The sequence below is a fragment of the Simochromis diagramma genome, unplaced genomic scaffold (assembly GCF_900408965.1).
Source record: "Simochromis diagramma unplaced genomic scaffold, fSimDia1.1 OVJJ01000079.1, whole genome shotgun sequence".
Taxonomy (NCBI): Eukaryota; Metazoa; Chordata; class Actinopteri; order Cichliformes; family Cichlidae; genus Simochromis; species Simochromis diagramma.
The window spans coordinates 5,218,475-5,236,421 of NW_024387075.1; the positions used below are offsets into that span (position 1 = coordinate 5,218,475).

The window sequence follows — 17,947 nt, forward strand, 5'->3', positions numbered from 1 at the left end:
AGGGCTTCTCTTCAACAGAAAATAAAAGATCTAATTAAAAAAAAAAACTATTACCAAAAAGTAATTAAAAATTAAATCAACATGGCACTGCTGCATTCATATACATGAATAAGGTCTGCCAGATATTTTTCACCTAAGTGCATCTCCTAGAAGCAAAATATAAAATCTTTCACGCCATTCACTGCGCCTGCATGATGGAGGTGACACTTGATGCCGCTTCATTTCTCCTGTGGCTCGTTGCATTTACTGCAGGTTTTGAGAGGATAACGTGTCTCTTGTCCAGTAAATTGGCCCTTTTTCTGCTTTGAGGGACAAGCTCTTCTGCTGGGCCAAACATCTGAAAGTAGTTGTACATCTGTGTTTAATGCAATGCTACTCATCCACACTAGTCTGGGAAACTTTAAGCTGCACAGTGCAAGGACCAGCTGTGATTGGCAGGCACATGGTCAGGTGTCGATGCAGGGAGTGCTTATTAGATGCCAACATCCCTGGATCATGTTCTTTAATTGTAAGCAGTCCAGCACAGAAAGAGGTGGAATAAGACAAGATTTGGATGTCAATGAAAAGATCATCAGACCAAAGGGAAAAACCTTTAAAGGAAACAGCTGTATATTTGGTGTGGAGCCCTCAGCACAACGCACACAACTAATTAAGAGTCACCTTTTGAAAACGAGTGCTCTTAACAGGACAGAAATTCTGTTTGATGGTTACTAAAACAACCAAATGATGCAAAGCAAAAACTTTTTCTACTTTTTATTTTCCTTGTGCCTGCCAGGTGAACAGCTGTGGAGGTACCTGCTGGCACACAGTATGTTTAAAGTCAGCCTGGTGGGGAAAAATGGACTATTTAAACCCACTTTAAAGTATAAGAGTAAAAGGAGTGTGTTACGGTGCTAATAGAATACAAAAATGTTATTATATTTTATTAGCAGATATCTAAAGGTGCACACAGACACAAAGATGTTATGGTAACGAAGCTCTTTGAAGCTACCAGGATGAATGTTAAATTTGTAGCATTCAAGGATTTATGTAGGAGAAATATCTGAAAGATTATTCAGTATTTTTGACATTGTGGTTTTTTGCACTCCTTTACTTTAGAGAAAGTGTACACAAATCTTTTGTGCAGTTCACCTCACTTTTATCATTGCAGGTTTTTGTTCCAGGGAAATATGTAACTTAAAAGATAAATAAGAAGCTAAAATAAAGACAAATAGAAAAAAAGTGGCCAAGTAGTCCCTGAACTCATTTTACTTTGTTCTTAAATACAAAATATCAATGTGGATTTTGTTGTATAGATCTGAGAAGTGTTATTATTGCTATTTAATTTAAAAAAAAAAAACACTCTGGTTATTACTCATGTCATCTAACATCTTTGAATCTTTTAACTTCAAACATTTTCTAAAACTTCTTTTGATGTTTTGACATCCCTTTTAATTTAATTCTTAGATATTAAACACACCTTTAAAAGCAGCAAGCTCCAAGGCTGGAAAATGGAACAAACACATAAGTGTCCTAAACTGCAGCTGTTACAAAACTGAATCAGTCCACACAGGCTGATAAAACAGTCGTCTTTAAAGCAGCCTGGTCTCTATAGCTAAGTTACCTCTTTATCACAACTGTATAGTGGTGATTTCTTTTTTCTCAATAACTCACATGTTTGATCAAGGACTAAAGTTAGGAGAACATCACTTTCACTGACAGTGGATGATGACACAAAGTCAGCAGAGATGAAGCCTCTTCAAGGTGCGTGTGGCGTTTTTCGTTACTTGGGAGTATTTTAATGGAGCTATCTGGGAAATATTATGGCTTGCTGTGTGGGTTTCGGAGGTAAAACTAGTAGTGCACGAATAATTAGCAAATATGTGTGTTTGTGCATTGCAGCTGATAGATGCAGTTTCCTAACTAAACCCGATCAAGCTTGAAAAAAAGCAACACAGTGGTGAGAAAAATGCTAAGCCTAAGGCTACAAAACAAAACTTAACAAACCAATAGGTCACGTAAGGTGGCTACATTAGTCTTTAATAAAGAGTCTGAGCTTTATTTACCCATTTTTCAAACATATCATTTCCTATGAATCTTTTACCTACACTGAGATAATCAATAGCAAAAGCAAAGACATGCTTTAGGATTAGTATAAGGATGCATTTAAGATAGAGTTAACGTTATGTTAATGTTACAGGGTGTCAAAAACTTTGAAGCCATCTAAGTGTGTATCCCTCTGTGTGTGTGTGTGTGTGTGTCCCCGAGTGTGTCAGGCCCGCTGCCTGTTGTCAATCGAAGTTCTATGAACCGTGTCATGTAGAACAGCTGTGCCCGACTGACCCTCCATTACAGCCCTTCACCTCATTACTCCATCCACTTTCCCACTCTTGCTTTATCCCTGCCTTTGGCTGCTGGCACGAAAACCTCCCAACACAGTATATTATTATTTTTACACATGAAATACTTGGAGGAAAAGTCTAAACCACTTTACAGCAGCAACCTTACTAAATTAACATCTGTATTTACTTTGTTTCCAACAATACCAGCAAGCAGTTGTTGTATATACATTTGGAAGATGCTGTTATCTGTAACTCTAAAATTTTACATACACAAAATGTGTTGTGCTTGGATATAATAAGATCGGTAGATGCCGCAGGTGTAGGTCAAGTTTTAAAAACATGTAGTGCGGCGTCATACAGAGATGATGCAAAGAGTTCTTAAAAACTGAAATAAATCAACTACTCAGATATGCACAAAACTCATACAGCCCAGGTTCAAGACCATGCATTCATTCAAATGCAAAGAATTAAACCTCTTTACATCCGAGACCCTGCTGTGCCATTAAAAACACCTCTGGGCAGTGTTCGCCATTCCTTAATGCTCTGATCGGCAGGCTCCCGCAAAGCATGATGCATGAACCCATTTAAATTAACAAAGGAATGGATTCCTTCTAATCTCAGTGCACTTCACAGTTCTGCCGCTGCTTGGATGAGCAATATATCATAGCGCACACACAAAAACACACGTGCACAAACAAATGCCCTTGAGCACGAAAACCCACAAACGTTAGTATACACTGTTTACAGAGACAGAGCACCAAATAATTTGCTATCGCTATATTTTGGTGTACACACAAACACAAAGCAACAATCAATTAGGTGCACCGCACACATAAAGTCTTGACTATACAACTAATGTATGTGTCATGTAGGCTAAATCTGATGCAAAATTTCTGTCTGCACTTTTCAAACAAATCTGCATGCAGATATAAACATGCACATTTATGCATGTATTCATGTTTCCACCTGAGAGGAACACTGCTGCAGCTTTGATGTGGCAGCAGGCGATGGCACAAAAGACAGGCAGGCTGATGAAAGTGGCTAGTCTGCGTGAATTAGTCCTCTGGTTGTCAATGTGCACCACTAGGAGACAGAACACACACTACGAGGGTACAAGGGTACAAGTAAATATACATGTCATTGCCATGAAGCAATTATTAGGCAAAATTAGATCAGTAATTACAGGCTTGAAAATAAAGTGGGAGTTCTTTATTAGTGGAGCCACTTGCTATTCAACAAACAGAGGAGAGAGGCGCATTAATGAGGGAGGACAGCTTACAGATGGTGGAAACAACTGCAGAGAACTTCTAATTCAAGACCCTGCCTGAGCAGGGTGAGCATGCCGTTTCTCTAGCATGCACTCATAACAAGGATTTCCAAAGATGCAAGTACGATGCATTTAAGTGGAGGACTGGCATGTTAAAATAAAAATTAAGGGAACACTTAAAACACATGTTCTAGTTGAATATCTTTACTAACATGCATTGTGCAATCCGATCAGCATGAAGTGATGAAACATCAGTGGAAAACAAAATCATCACAGCTCTGAGGGCTGGATTCAGAAATCAGATCAAACATCAAAGTTAAGATTTTTCAAGTGTTCCCTTGATTCCTCTTTGAGCAGTATACACGTATATAGAACCACTCTTCAGGATCAATATGAATTATACCAAGTTTTATAATTTACTTATACTGGTATTTATACTTTTGCTGATGATCAGAAAGGTTTGTATTTATGGCATGAATGCAGCATAGATTCAGTGCAGACGTGCAAATGCCCCTTTAAGTGTCTTACATACAAGTGTGTCATTTTGAGAGTGAACACTAACAGTCCTTAGAAAGAGCTATTCAGTGTGTTACTAATGAGATTCAGACTCGAGTGTTTTATAGCTGTTGGGTTATGGAACATTTTGGCGTTTTCCAAATATTGACCAAAATCAACCTAATTTTTTTTTTTTTTTAAAGCATTAAAAACAACCTTATAAATAAAATCAAGATAAAGTGGAGGTGATGTAATGTTATGTTAGGCAAGTCAAAAATGTGTTTTCTCTAATGCTGGCAAATTAACTGTGTAAGCTGTCAACAACGACTACATGTTCTTTGTTCATGAATGTCAAAACCATTTTCTTGTCTAAATAAATAAACTCCTTTACTTGAGCTGAAACCACAGTTCTTACTACCTCTACTATTCTGTGTAAGTAAATCCTTCTTTCAGCTGCTCCCTTATTCAGACAGCAGATTTATGATCTGGAAAATGTTTATGCCGCATGCTACTTCCTCACGCAACCTTCTCGGAGATTTGCATCTCCTCCTGGGGAGCAAATCTTTTGTGTGTTGGATAAATGTGTAAACCACCACACTACAGAATCAGCGATGATCAGCAATTTGAATTTTGATCATTTGTTTATTTGGCCTATATGTTGAGGGCATACCTCAATTTAGGTTCAAAATGAAAGAAATTGAAGCCAAACCACACACATTTGTACCTAATATTAAAAGCTCCACTCACAAGAGCACATTCATTCAGCCAATAAAGCAACTTTCAATTTCCCAGTGGGTTAAGTCACATACAATATCCAAAAAAGGTTCACATGTACAGTACAGTATATAGTAATGAGCAATATTTACAAAATGCCAGGGAGTCAGGTGTAATTTATCACACCTGCCATAGTGTTGAGTCAGGTGTGTCTAAACTAATTAAAAATACCTTTGTATTAGAGTAGCTGCTCCATGTGACGTGTCCCAGCCCAGTTATTTGGGTTTAAACAAAAATAAAAAAGGGTTTATACAAGTTGTGCCAGACTCTGAACATCCAAGTGGGAATTTATGCTTCAGTGGGAGATCTACACTGTAGGTAAACCGTAACCGCGAATAGCTCTAAAACTCTACAACGTAACCTACAGTGTAACCTGATGTGCACCTGGCCTGTTCACAACCGTTGAGTCCTCCCCCCTGTTCATTTCTGGTGAGTTTTTTGGCAGTTTTTGAACAGGACAGGGAGAGAATTACAATCATTGCCTCAATATAAGAAACAATAATGATAGTAACAACATAAGCACTCAAAAAAAATCTGTAAATTCCTGGAGGGAGAGGGAGCTGAAACTATCTGAATGTACAAACTTGATGCATAAATGTGTTTTCCTTTGGAAAAAAAAAGAAAAAAGAAAACAACAAAGAGCGAGGACCCCGGAGGGAAGAAAGTCGAGGCATTTCATTTGTTTCTATCGGCTGGCACTGCATGTAAAACACATAATTAACACATAATGCACCACATACAGCCATAAACGCTGGCAACAATGTCAGCCACTTTATGTAGCTTATGCTCTGCCGAGACTCAATGCACAAGTCTAAATCGGGCGTAAGTGGGAACAGATAGATTTCATCTATGCAGCGTCAACTGTCCAGAGAGAGGTTATCCTCTTGTCTCTTCCTCCAAAGCACTGCACTAGCTGGGACGGTAAGGCACGGACAACAATGAGAGCTCTCTTGCCTCAAGGGGGAGACGAGAAAGGGCACAGAAAAATAGTTTGAGTGATGGCTACGTCTAGCTGACTAATGAACAGTTCAGCCCAGGTCAATCCATTACAACCGAAAGCATTTAATTATTAATTACGGCCAATCTATAGGCAGTTAAGGACAAGTGACATTGTATGTTTAATGTGCGATATAGCTGGTGATGGGGGCATTGCAGGAATGCTTTATGCTGTGTAGCCATTTTGACTGTTCAGCAAAGAAGCCAGCTTAAAAGAAGAAGAGGGGAGGGGAGATTATTATTCCTGCTTATGATGTAAATGCACACAGAGTGAGCTTCTATATAATGCATATTTTTGTGCACAGCAGCATCTCAATGTATCAAGAAACTGTTCAAGATTGACTTGAACAAGGTTTGGTTTCACTATGATATTTTGTCCAAGCTTGCATTTTGTATTAGAAAATGGAAAGTCTTAGAGCATAAAGAAATTAGATGAGAACGGGTACCTGAACGCTGTCACTGAGGAGATTGATCCGTTGGCTTAAATAAATTCTTATAAAGTCATTATTATGTCTTTTTCATCTTTGACATCCTTTTGCTTCTACGCAAATTACAAAATTAAATAAAACTTTATTGGATGGCTAATCAGTCGCTGTGGTCTGCAGTGTGCGCGCATCATTATCAGTCCTGTGAGTCTTTGGTTTGATGCTCCTGTGAGTCTTCTCTGACTTTTTTTTTAAAGACACAATAATAAAACCCAGTGCAGTAAGGAGAGAAAGCCTGGTTAAACACATTTTTGCATACACTAGTACACAGAATTGAGAGCTGCGCTTTGTGTGTACGTGTTACTCATGACAGGTCCAACCTCTACAGTAATGTGCATGTGCATATGTGTATTGCCTGAGGCAGTCGCGTAGGGTGAAGGGTTGAGTGAATGGGGAGCAAAGCCGCCTGAGTGGTTTGCTTCATTAGGAAACAAAATATAAGCTTTCCGGGCCATTAGGGCTGACTTTAGATGCAAAAGCACATAAGACGACGACTCACCTCATCAACAATGCATTGCAGTAACTGGAGAGGCTGGAAAAGGAGAAGCACAGGGAGAAAAAAAACATGTTAGCTTACATGGAATTTCTTGGCAATGGAGAAAATCAATAGTGTGATATTAAAAAAAAAAAGTATCTACCTAGATTAATCAAATTCAGTGAGCTCAGGCAAAGCCACCATTCAGCTTCTGAATGTTTTTATTATTCCATAATGGCACCTAATGTAATACTAGCAGTTTAAGCATGATCCAATATTTTTCTGCAAAAATGGAATTTGATGGGCTTTTTTTTATTATTATTTCAAATGAGAGAGTCAACCAAGAGTAACAGACTTCAGAGTTGTAGACCTCTAGCTTCTTATTCCACTGCAATAAAACTTACCATTAAAGATCCTTGGTTTTTCTGAATCTGTAGGGTGAGAGAGGGAGAGAGAGAGAGAGACTAGGCAATATGTAATTAGCGTGTCATAATCAAGACGATGCACTTGGACACATTATGATCACTGGGAGAAAATTATTGCTTTCCTGTTGGCAATTTGTGAGTATGTGTTAACACCATTTACATAATGAAAACACACAAATGTTAATGGCCTCGCTCTCATTTGAGGAGAATGGGGGTAAAAGATCCACTAATGCTAATTTTCAGAGCTGCACTTCATTCCTGCCCTCCAGGTGATCGAGATGTGCTGGGATGCAAAGTGACTGTCGCAAACAGTGTTGAGGTTTTAGAAGAGCGTGCTCGCTGTGGCGGTTTCCCAGGTGACACTCCGACACCGAACGAGCTAAACACACGATGACAGCAACAAGGCGGATCTTGAAAAGGAGGACAAAAAAAAAAAACAAATCCAATTTTTTTGACTTACTAAGACGCCACCTCATTTGATCGGAATCAAAAATAAAGAAACTTTTCTTAAAAATAAAAGCCTTCGTCTTAAAATGTACGACACTGCAGTAACAAAACTCTAGACAGGATTTAGTTTTTTTATTTAAACACCCCCCGAGGCTGAATTCATGAGGAAACCGATGCTTTTATTTCTAAAGATCTAAATTTATAACTTCATCACACAGACTAAATGATACAAGGCTCAAAAACTAGGCTCAGCTAAATGTCTAACAATGTTTGGTGAATAAATTGCTCATTTCTCCAGGCCTTCTGACAGTGCATTAGAGCACTTATTGATCCACTCGATTAAATACAGGTTTTTACACTCTGTAAATACCAAGAGACTCCTAAACTGCCTCTATATCCAGTTTTGCCTGATTCAGACACATTAAAGGCAACTATGGAAAACTAATTTGTTCAGAAATAATTACTAGAACAAAATTGCGTGCTGCTCCAGGAGTTGGAATTGGATAGTGGGAGACCAACTTATTCAAGCATAAATGAGCGCGTGTTCCTCTTGTACTGAGTGGCTTGACCACACATCAAAAAAAAGATTTTTTATTTTAAAATACCTCCCTGTTATTCCCCATGAAGTGAACCTTTGGATGGGCCGCATTTCTCAATGAATTTCATCATGAAATGAGTCGAATCTTCTCCTAAGTCATAAACACAATCTGACTAAACTACTAGCGGAAGATGTAAATGAATCTCTGTGCCAGTGACTCATAGTGAATTAATACGAGACTGGACGTGTGGTGAAGACTGTAGATGTATCCCACCCTAAAAATAAAAAATAATAATAAAAAGATAAAATAGAACCCATAAAAAGAATAATCAAAAAGCTAGATCCCAAAGGCATAAAAAAAAAGAAGCATGTTTGCTTAAGTGTGCACAGAAATAAACTCTCTTGGTAAGCAGCGTGACACAGACCAGTGACCTGCCTGGGGTGTACCCCACCTTTTACCCAATGACAGCTGGGATAGACTCCAGCCACCCCATGGCCCTGAACTAGATAAACAGAAGAAAATAGATGGACTCAGACTTTTATTTGTATGTTAGCTATGAACAAACACCTGTATTGTGTACGTGAGTGTATAAAGCTGTCTCTGTGTGTGTGTATGCAAATGTAGCTGTGTAGGAAATAAACACCAGCTTCTCGCGTCTTTGAGGTGGAGAGCCCACTCAAGTTTTTGAGCTTCTCTCATTACTTCAAACCATCACAGTCTGCTCAGCATGAAAATAAGAAGTCACAAAATCAATTTTTAGATGTCAAATGATTTCTGTCCCTTTCAAGAGCCGCTCAATAAACACGTCTAAAAGATCAGATGGCTTTTCCCCTCTTGAAAGAAGACATTTCTTCAAGGGTAATGAATCTAAAAAACTCTCTTTTAGATAGATAATAAAAGAAAAAAAATACATCACTTTCAAAAACTGACAGGCATGTTTTCATTATGATTAAGGGCCCAAATGAAGATATGCTTATATAATGAGAGGTCCACACCTCTGTTTTCGTAGCTGTTAGGTCAACAACAAGCATGCTGTTGCATTAGCTTGAGATGCGTTTCCCTGAAAATGAAGGCTATGAAACATCATGCAATGAAAGCAGCTCATCTCTGTTCTCCTTCAGCTGCCAGCCTTTCATCCTTAGCCACAGGAATACTGCTCAAATTAGATTCTCTAAGTGTTAAATTTAGATTTGCAACGTGATTGATTAAAGGAAGCGCTATCAAGTCAAGACAACAGATCATTAAAATCAGTTTTCGGCTGCACGGATGAGCCAAAATGAGTTGTAAGCGAAACGTCCAAAAATGTGCAAGTGACAATAATTAGCACTGCAATAAACAAAAGGTCCTATAATATGTTAAGACTTCACATATTGATTACTTATCTATTGAAACAAAATGTTAACTAGCTTGCTGACGGAGGACACGTGATCGAACAAAGCATGAAGCAGTTTGGATTTGTTGTAGCGAGCTAAAAAATTACAGCAAACATTGTTTACAACACACACTACACTGTGGGAACAGATACCATTTCCTCTCCGTTTCATTTCAGAGTGAAAAAACAAAGCAACAAAAGGAAAGCATCTATATTCTCTGATGGATGCGCTGACGTGTAATGAAAGTTCCTGAAACAGACACACTAAAGATTGACACGGCATTTCATCCACAAATCCATTCAAATTTGAGGGGGGGGGGACAAAAAAAACATGACAAAATGAAGAGAAACAAAAGCCAGCATAAAGCAAGCAAAAAAGACAACAAATCAATCAGATACAATACTGCTGGCGGCTGTATACACATCACATCAGGTCTGGTGTCTTCAAAGACTTTCAGAGCGAGCCGTGCAAAACTCCATTAACTCCTGACAAAGAATGCAAATGAATCCCGACATGTGGTGAAGTGGAATTAAAGAGACAATCTCTAATCATGACAAACATGAGGTGATGACTCCACTGTGCATGCATACACACTCACACAACAATGAATGGAGGATAATCCATTAACTAAACAACGTCCGACAAATAAAAGCAAGTGGAACGCGCACACGCTCCCTTCCTTTACTTCCTTCAAAGGGTGAAATCTAAACGCCACACCGCTTTAATAAGTCATCCAGCATTTTTCACTAAGTAAAAATTCAGACGCCACAGATTTTCTTCTAATTTTTCCTCCCTCTTTTAATCTTCTACAACTTCTTTCTGAGCCTGTGCTAAAATGTTCTCTGTGAAGTGTAGCAGGGGGTTTTGCACAGACAGCTGTGCCAGCGTCTGCAAAAATGACAGCTTAGGCCCGAGGACTTTGGCAGGCTGCGCCTGACGAGCTGGATCCGAGCGCTCTCGCCACACTGCTCTGCTACAGCCTGCAGGTGAACTGTCTGCAGTGCCATATGGAGTTAGGGGAAAATTAACACCGAGATGAGGAAAGCTGCGTGATGGTAGAGAGCCTTACCAAAAACAGAGAGGTGTTTCTATTTTGTCCACCCCTTTTATATCAACGAGGGAGGACTAAAGTGCCTCTCGTACATTAGCGATTAACATGATAATGACGGAATCAAATGAAGAGAGGAGAGCGCGCAAATCAGACACACCCAAGGCTACAGGCGCACAGATCGATCACTGTATGACATTTACGTTACTACACGATCTACACCTTTGCTTTCCTGCACAAAGACCTGCACTTGCTTTTCATCGTACTTAAGAATTAACGATCGACGCTGAAAACAAGTCAAGAGCTACATCGCGACTCTAATCAGTCTCGCAGACAGATGTTTACTGTGAAAGCACAAAAAGAGGTGCTGAATAAATTCCTGTCAAAACACATGACAAATGGCTTTTACTGGAGAACATCATTAAACAGAGGCAATGGACATTATCAGCCAAAAGACCAATGGCATACAAGAGCACATTTTCATGCATACATCCTGAGATTTTTAAGCCTTATAAAAGATGTCCGGCTCGTTCATTTATTGAATGTCTGCTCTCCTCGGGAAGGATAACTGGCGTTCCTGAAAATAATCAGTAACTCGCCAATCCATGGGCAGATGGTGCAGCAGTTACCAAACAGTCTGCCTTTTAAATCACTTATTTTCAAGCGCGTTTTGACTAACAGAGCAGTCCAACTGTTGCACACAACAAACCATTAAAAAAATAAAATAACTGATTCACCGTGTAAGACTTTTTGTCAAATGCACTGACGGGCAGAAATGGAAAATCCCAGCTCATCTATAAATAACTAATACTCTCACACAATCAGTCTAACTTCAGAAACAAATTTTCCTAAATAAGACCTGCCCCTTCAAATTTTGTAAAGGTGGACAGCCAGGAGGTAACCTGAGGTAACCAGACTGAGATTGCTCAGCTAGGGATTAGTGAGATAAACCCATCTTAAAAGGGCTAATTAAGACTTGATGGGATTGGGAAGCCACTTCTGTAGCAATTACATTTGAGCAGGATTTTAACTTAGTGTAATGGGGGGAAAAAAATAAGCCCAAAAAGCAGTTCATACACTTGAAACTGTAAATCAAAAACTGATCTAGATGAATTGATAACAAGAGGAAATCAGTTTCCCGGGGGTTTGATTCCAGTTTTCTCCTATAAATAGAAAACTACAATTAAAAAAATAAAGAGAAAATTATCCAGCAGTTTAGAATTGGGTGGGAGAAGCTGGCCAACAAAAAGCCTAATCAGCACAGTGCTGAGCGGTCTTCAGGTTGTTTGCAATTTTTCTTTGTTTCTTATTTTGTCTTAACATACAGTACTAAATTATTTCAAGAAGAGAAACTGTTATCTATCAAGAAAACTATTACAAGAATAAACATCCAACAGGAACTCCTTCCAGAAAAATTATTTGAAGCAGATCAAAACTCCCAGCATTTATTCATCAGTGCCATAATCCATTAAAAAAAAAAAGCCCTTACCTGTGGATACGGGAACATGCCAAGCGCCAGCTGTATAGAGAAGATGATAACAATTAATTCTCAAGTATATCTGACAATAAACAAATTTAGTTTTATCCATCCATCTAAGAAGTCCTGCGTGAGAGTCTCAGATTAAAATGCAACCAAAAACACACAGCAATACTTTTTCTGACAAATGAAACCTCACAAAGGTAAAACTTCCTGTATGACCACAGGACTGCATTCAGATAGACTGTAAAGGGCAATGATAGGGTATCCATCATTATGTGTTACTGTACAAACACCTTGCCATCAGCAGTGTCTTAATAGCATAAAATCTCAAGTGTAGACAAGGAAGCAAAATGCAGCTGAAGCTACTCGAGCGTGCAGAACTTGAGACTTTCAGTCTTTGAGGTAAGCTTAGTGCCCACCTGCTGATAACACTTCCTCATCAAACAACATCAGCCATTAGTTAATAACCCCCCCACACGCACAATTACCACCTGCAGAGAACAGAATAGAGGGATAAAGAGAAGGGGGACACCATTGGAGGGCAGTTGCGTATAATATGTGTGTGTGTTGTTTTCACTGGGGTGTTGGGTGTCAGCTCTCCCTGACATTTTGCAATTCACTTGGGGGTGGACATTTTTCATCTTGGTCAAGGGCAGCTTATTGGCAACATTACTTTATTAAATTGTCAAAATGCTCAGCTCTTTCCTTCAACATAAACAGACTAACTAGTAAAGATGGGAGCAGGACTGCAACCCAATTCATTCGGCTTAATGCGCACGTCCACAGCTAGAAACAAAGAGACCAGACTCTTATAAAACGACTATATGTCTTAATCACGCAAACTTACGTCAATACGTTTGACACCACTGCAAACTCCATTATAGTTATAATTGTAATGATATCAAATTTATTGACCAACAAAGGTGAGGCAGAAGCCACAATCGTTTATTATAGTGCTGAAGGAGAGCTGGAGACAGAAACAGATGGAGAATCAATAATGTCAGCAGGAGGACAAAAGACCGGGGAGGTGGATGCTGAAATTAAAATGTTATTTGAACACACACTGTCAGTTAAGCACTTTATCGATGCTATGTGGAGAGAAGAACAGTGACACTGATAAACCTCCACACACAATGAGCAACAGACAAGACTTAACACATGCGATACCACCCATTACATTTTAATTACACTGCAGCTAAATCTGCCATTAAATGGACCGCTCATGTAACAGTTAAGTGTATCATAAAGTCACTTAAAAACTGTTATACCTCCATGAAAGAGATGCCCGCACTCCAGACATCTGCATGGATCCCATACTGTTCTCCTGATATCCTTTCCGGCTATGAAGCAAAAACAAACAAGTGTAAAAACAAAGTCAGAGACCAACGTATAACTGCATTAAAACAAATTCAAAAGTATCCGAGAATAAACTCAAGTGGTGTCTCACCGCCATGTATGCATTAGTTCCCACGTATGTTTTGGCGATGGAATTCACCAGCTGCAAATAAAACAGCATTTAAGTGAGTAAACGATAAAAAGTATTAAAATGATCACAGCATAAATAACTTGATATAACTAAGGTCATGTCAAGGAATAAAGAAAAACAAGGGGGATTAAGTTTCTTTACGTAAACCTACTGACATGTCAGGTCGATATCTTGGGCTGCACTAAACCATCGCACAAAGGAACAGGAGTGAGACAAGGAGACATTAGTGAGTTTGTGCATGTGGACACAATGGCACATGCCATCAATGACAGGACTGTGATAATGAGTGTCGGTTCCCTTAAGGCTGTTTTTTTCTCCTTTTTTTGTGAGCATGCCCTGTGGAGCATGAAAGAGTGAGGAAGCATGTATATGAGTGGAAAAGACTTTAACAGAAAAATATAGTTAAAAAGACAAGTCAGTGAGGGTGTAAATTCACCTTGGAGTTGAGCAAGGAAGTGGAGGTTAAAAATGAATAACAATTTACCACAGAAGCGATGTGTGTTAAAAAAGCAGACCTCGGGTTGATGTTTTGGGGAGCGGTGAAGGTCTGTCCCTGATGATTACACTACAAAACGCACGCTGATGCACACACAGACTTGCACACACGCACTCCATTGTCCGTCACCCACGCTTTCCCCCCAATCTACTGAATACATATCAATGAGGCTTGGCGTTGTGTGTGTGGGTCATAATTATAACAAGTGATTTTTCTGAGAGGCTGCAGAACAATGGAGGTGGGGGGTTAATGTGAGAGGAAGACCCCTGGGACAGCGCTGATGTCTTGAGTTGGAAAATGAATGTGGTGATTGACAAGCTGACCATATGCACGCGCACACAGACACGCCGAGAGCACAGGACTGAGGTTTTTGAAGCCACAGACAACTGTTCTTTTTCTTCTCTCCTCTATCTCCCATTCTCTTTTCCTCTCTCACTCATGCTCGCACAAACAAATCAGTGTACCTGTGTGCTGACACCAAAGTCACAGAGCTTGACTCGTCCTCGGGTGTTCACCAGCATATTGGAAGGCTTGACATCTGTGGAGACAAACTGCTTCATAGAACTGCAACATCAGCACACCGCGGCTTGTCTTTATCAACCCTGCTCTTTTTTAATAACACGGAGGCCGTGCACTACCTTACTCACCTCTGTGAAGTATCTTCAGGCTCCACAGATACGTCAGGCCTTTGACTACCTAGAGACACAAGCGGCAGAGAACAACTATCAATTCTGACAGCATGAGGCGTGTAACCAGCACACCCTGGTGAATAACAACTACTTCACATTAACTCAGGTTTATCGCCACCTCTGTATTGAAAGAGTTCAGTTATAAAGTGACACATTTTAAAGAACAAAATTTAGCAGCAGGTGAACAGGCTCCAGGATCCCAGCATGCGGCATGATGGAAGGACTCCTTCAGAGTAACTGTCGCTGTATAATAAAGTGGTGATTATAGGAGATTCAACTAAGACCAGCTTGCACAATCTGTCACGTTTGTACCAGACTAACCTCAAGGAGTAGTATGGCGTGATGGTATTAGCCAAACAACTTGTGAATTACATCATTTTAAAGACAAGTATGGAGTTGCTGCCTTGTTTCAGTGAATATTAGTTCCCACATTTAAGTAACAGAGCATTTAAATTATAGACCTGCAGGTGAATAAGGCAGTGAAATATCTGTCTCCCTAGTCTAATGGGCTTTTAGATCTGTAAAACGGCTTAAAAGCGTGTTGCTCAAAGGCTCATTGAGTCCTCTCAGTCCATTCCTATGAGTGAAGGGGACGAGAGCCGTGGTTTCACTTTTCACAGAATTCGTCAAATAATTAAACTGTGAGGAACAGAGCTGCCCAAAAGTACTTCTCTATTTCTGCTTCGGCTTGTTTCTTGTGACAGAGTCACTATCACGTTGATATCACATTTTTGGCTAGACTCGGCTCGCTTGCAACCCCAGCCAACTTTGTACTTAAAAACGAGCACCTAATGAAAAACCCTAAAAACCAAGTAGAATCCAGTAGAGTCGAGCTGAGTAGATGCAAGTGGAAAAGAGGTTTCGGAGAGTTCAGGCTGTGGTTAAGAGTAAAGGTGTTAACACAAAATACTGACTTTTAACTCTTTCTAATTTTACAAACTCCAGTTTATGCTTGCACACATTTCAATAAACTGCTATTTCCCAATACACAGAGAAATGGGAGAAGACTTCTGCACAATACTGTAGGCAAGTTCTACAGTCTATCCCAACAACAATGTTAAGCTATGAAGTCATTTGAGGAAACATGGACATCAAATTGGCTAAAATTATGAGGTGCATTCCAGTAAAATGTCTACAAGTCTCTGGTGACAAAGGGAGAATCAGGAAGCAACCAACAAGAAGTGAATACAGACACAAGAAACTCTTTCTGAACAAGCTGACTTTCTCTCTAGAGAAAAGAGAAAATAGCTGAAGAATTAGGAAGGAGGCAGTTTAGGGCACCTAGAAAAGTAAGAAGTAAGTATTAAAGTCATTTGCAAACGTGTAATGTTGCTTTGTGGTGGTTTCTTCATTTACGGGGTGTGACAGCAGATTTTAGCTTCAAGGCTCCCGTCATCCAGCACTCGTGCAAAACAACCTCTGTGATAAATTAAGAAATCACAAAAGCTCTCTGAAGTCCTGCTGCTTTGAAAGGTTGTGGTGCAAGCGCAACAACTGGCGTCTGCAGCTCCACTCGCACCCTCTTGGGTGCTTTTCCTTCTGTGATAATTAACAACTGTGACAGTGGAAAGGAAGGAAAGCTGTGAATTAGAATTAACACTGACTAAATAGCTGTCATTGTTTGATTACGGACAAAGTTAAAGGAGAGAGACAGAAAAGAGGAGGTGGAGACAGGAGAAGGGTAATGAGTGTGGAACAGAGGCATGCATTAATCAACATCAAGGCCAAATACGATCAAAATGTGAGTTTTAACTGAGAGGAGAACATGAGGGAGAAACGGACACGGGGCGAGTACGAGGAAAACAACACTCACTTTGTCCATCATTCACCTAATAAGGGCTAATTGAAAAATTCACACCTGTGGTTCTCCTGTCTTTATTTCTTTAATACCTTAAATGAGTTTTTGTCTCAGGTCCGTTTTGTTTGCAGCAAACAAATAACAGGTCACACTGAAACTGTGATTGCCACGCACGCATGGGCAATTAAATTCAAGAGGTAAAACCACCGACTAGAAAAGGGAATCGAGAGCCAGGTGGGACTGAGAAACAGTTACAAAATGTCCAATTCATTGTAACGGTAAGCCTCCAAGCTTTTAGCGATGGTTTCATGTTTACAAGCAGGATTTTATATTATTTATTCATTTGGCATTGATATAAAAATGTTATCAATACCCAATCCTGATGAATGACGATGATCCCAGACATCAACAGTGGTCAGAAAAACATTTTTTTTAAAACATTTTTTCATAATAATGCATTAAAATAATATGAATATTTAATTATACTGAGTGACATCACTTAAGTTTTGTATTTTGGGCCACAACTTTGAAACATATGTGCTATAGAGGGTTGACAGCGCTATCCTAAAAAGTACAAGAAGTACAAATTAACCGTCTCCCTAGGGCTTTGCCATAACATATTATATATGCTTAGATATGTATATACACAATTTGTTGATGCTATACTTTTTATACATGTCAACATATATAACTCCTTTAGTATTGGTAGTATAACTGTAATTTTGTAATTCGCTTCAGTTCAGTTTTATTCATATAGTGCCAAATCACAACAACAACAGTCACTTCAAAGCACTTTATACTTTACGATAAAACCCCTACAATAATACAAAGAAAACCCAGCAATCAGAGCAATCACTTGGCAACAGCGGGAAGGAAAAACTCCCTTTTAACAGGTAGAAACCTCTGGAAGAACCAGGCTAACAGAGGGGCAATAAAAAGTCCTGAATTTTGACTTCACTATTTAAAATATTGTATATTTATATTATATTAGACAATTGTTTAGCCTCTATTCATCCGCAATTTGAAATTTTTTTTTAGTGCTGCACCAAATCCCTTTAAACCAACTTTTATCTGATTGACTATGTGCACGTTAGCATATGCTACTTCCGGTGCGGAAACTCCTGTGGGGAGCTTAGTTTCCGGTGTCCTATTCGCACCTGGTTTACGGTCCAAAACAAGTTAAGCAAATGAATGAATCAGGCGGCGATTTACATTTCTATAGATGTCTTGGGCATTTACCCAATACATCTGTAAATGATGTTCATCGACTTGTCGATATTTTTCCCCCGCGCCTCAGAGCAAAAGAGAAAAGGGATTCAAATGTTATATTTCTCAGCTGTCCCTCGTTTATCG

The 17,947-nt window shown here is 39.3% G+C and overlaps 1 protein-coding gene across 2 annotated transcripts in view; it reads right to left on the bottom strand.

Annotated features, from left to right (window-relative positions):
• Window positions 1–17,947, bottom strand: part of map2k5 (mitogen-activated protein kinase kinase 5) — a 62,201-nt gene that overhangs the window by 20,453 nt on the left and 23,801 nt on the right. For both annotated transcript variants that reach the window (XM_040045649.1, XM_040045650.1), the window contains exons 13-19: window positions 14,755–14,803; window positions 14,572–14,645; window positions 13,573–13,623; window positions 13,394–13,465; window positions 12,135–12,164; window positions 7,218–7,244; window positions 6,838–6,870 (exon numbers count right to left, since the gene is read on the bottom strand). In XM_040045649.1, the coding sequence (XP_039901583.1) occupies window positions 6,838–6,870; window positions 7,218–7,244; window positions 12,135–12,164; window positions 13,394–13,465; window positions 13,573–13,623; window positions 14,572–14,645; window positions 14,755–14,803 (336 nt within the window). The remainder of the gene's footprint in view (window positions 1–6,837; window positions 6,871–7,217; window positions 7,245–12,134; window positions 12,165–13,393; window positions 13,466–13,572; window positions 13,624–14,571; window positions 14,646–14,754; window positions 14,804–17,947) is intronic.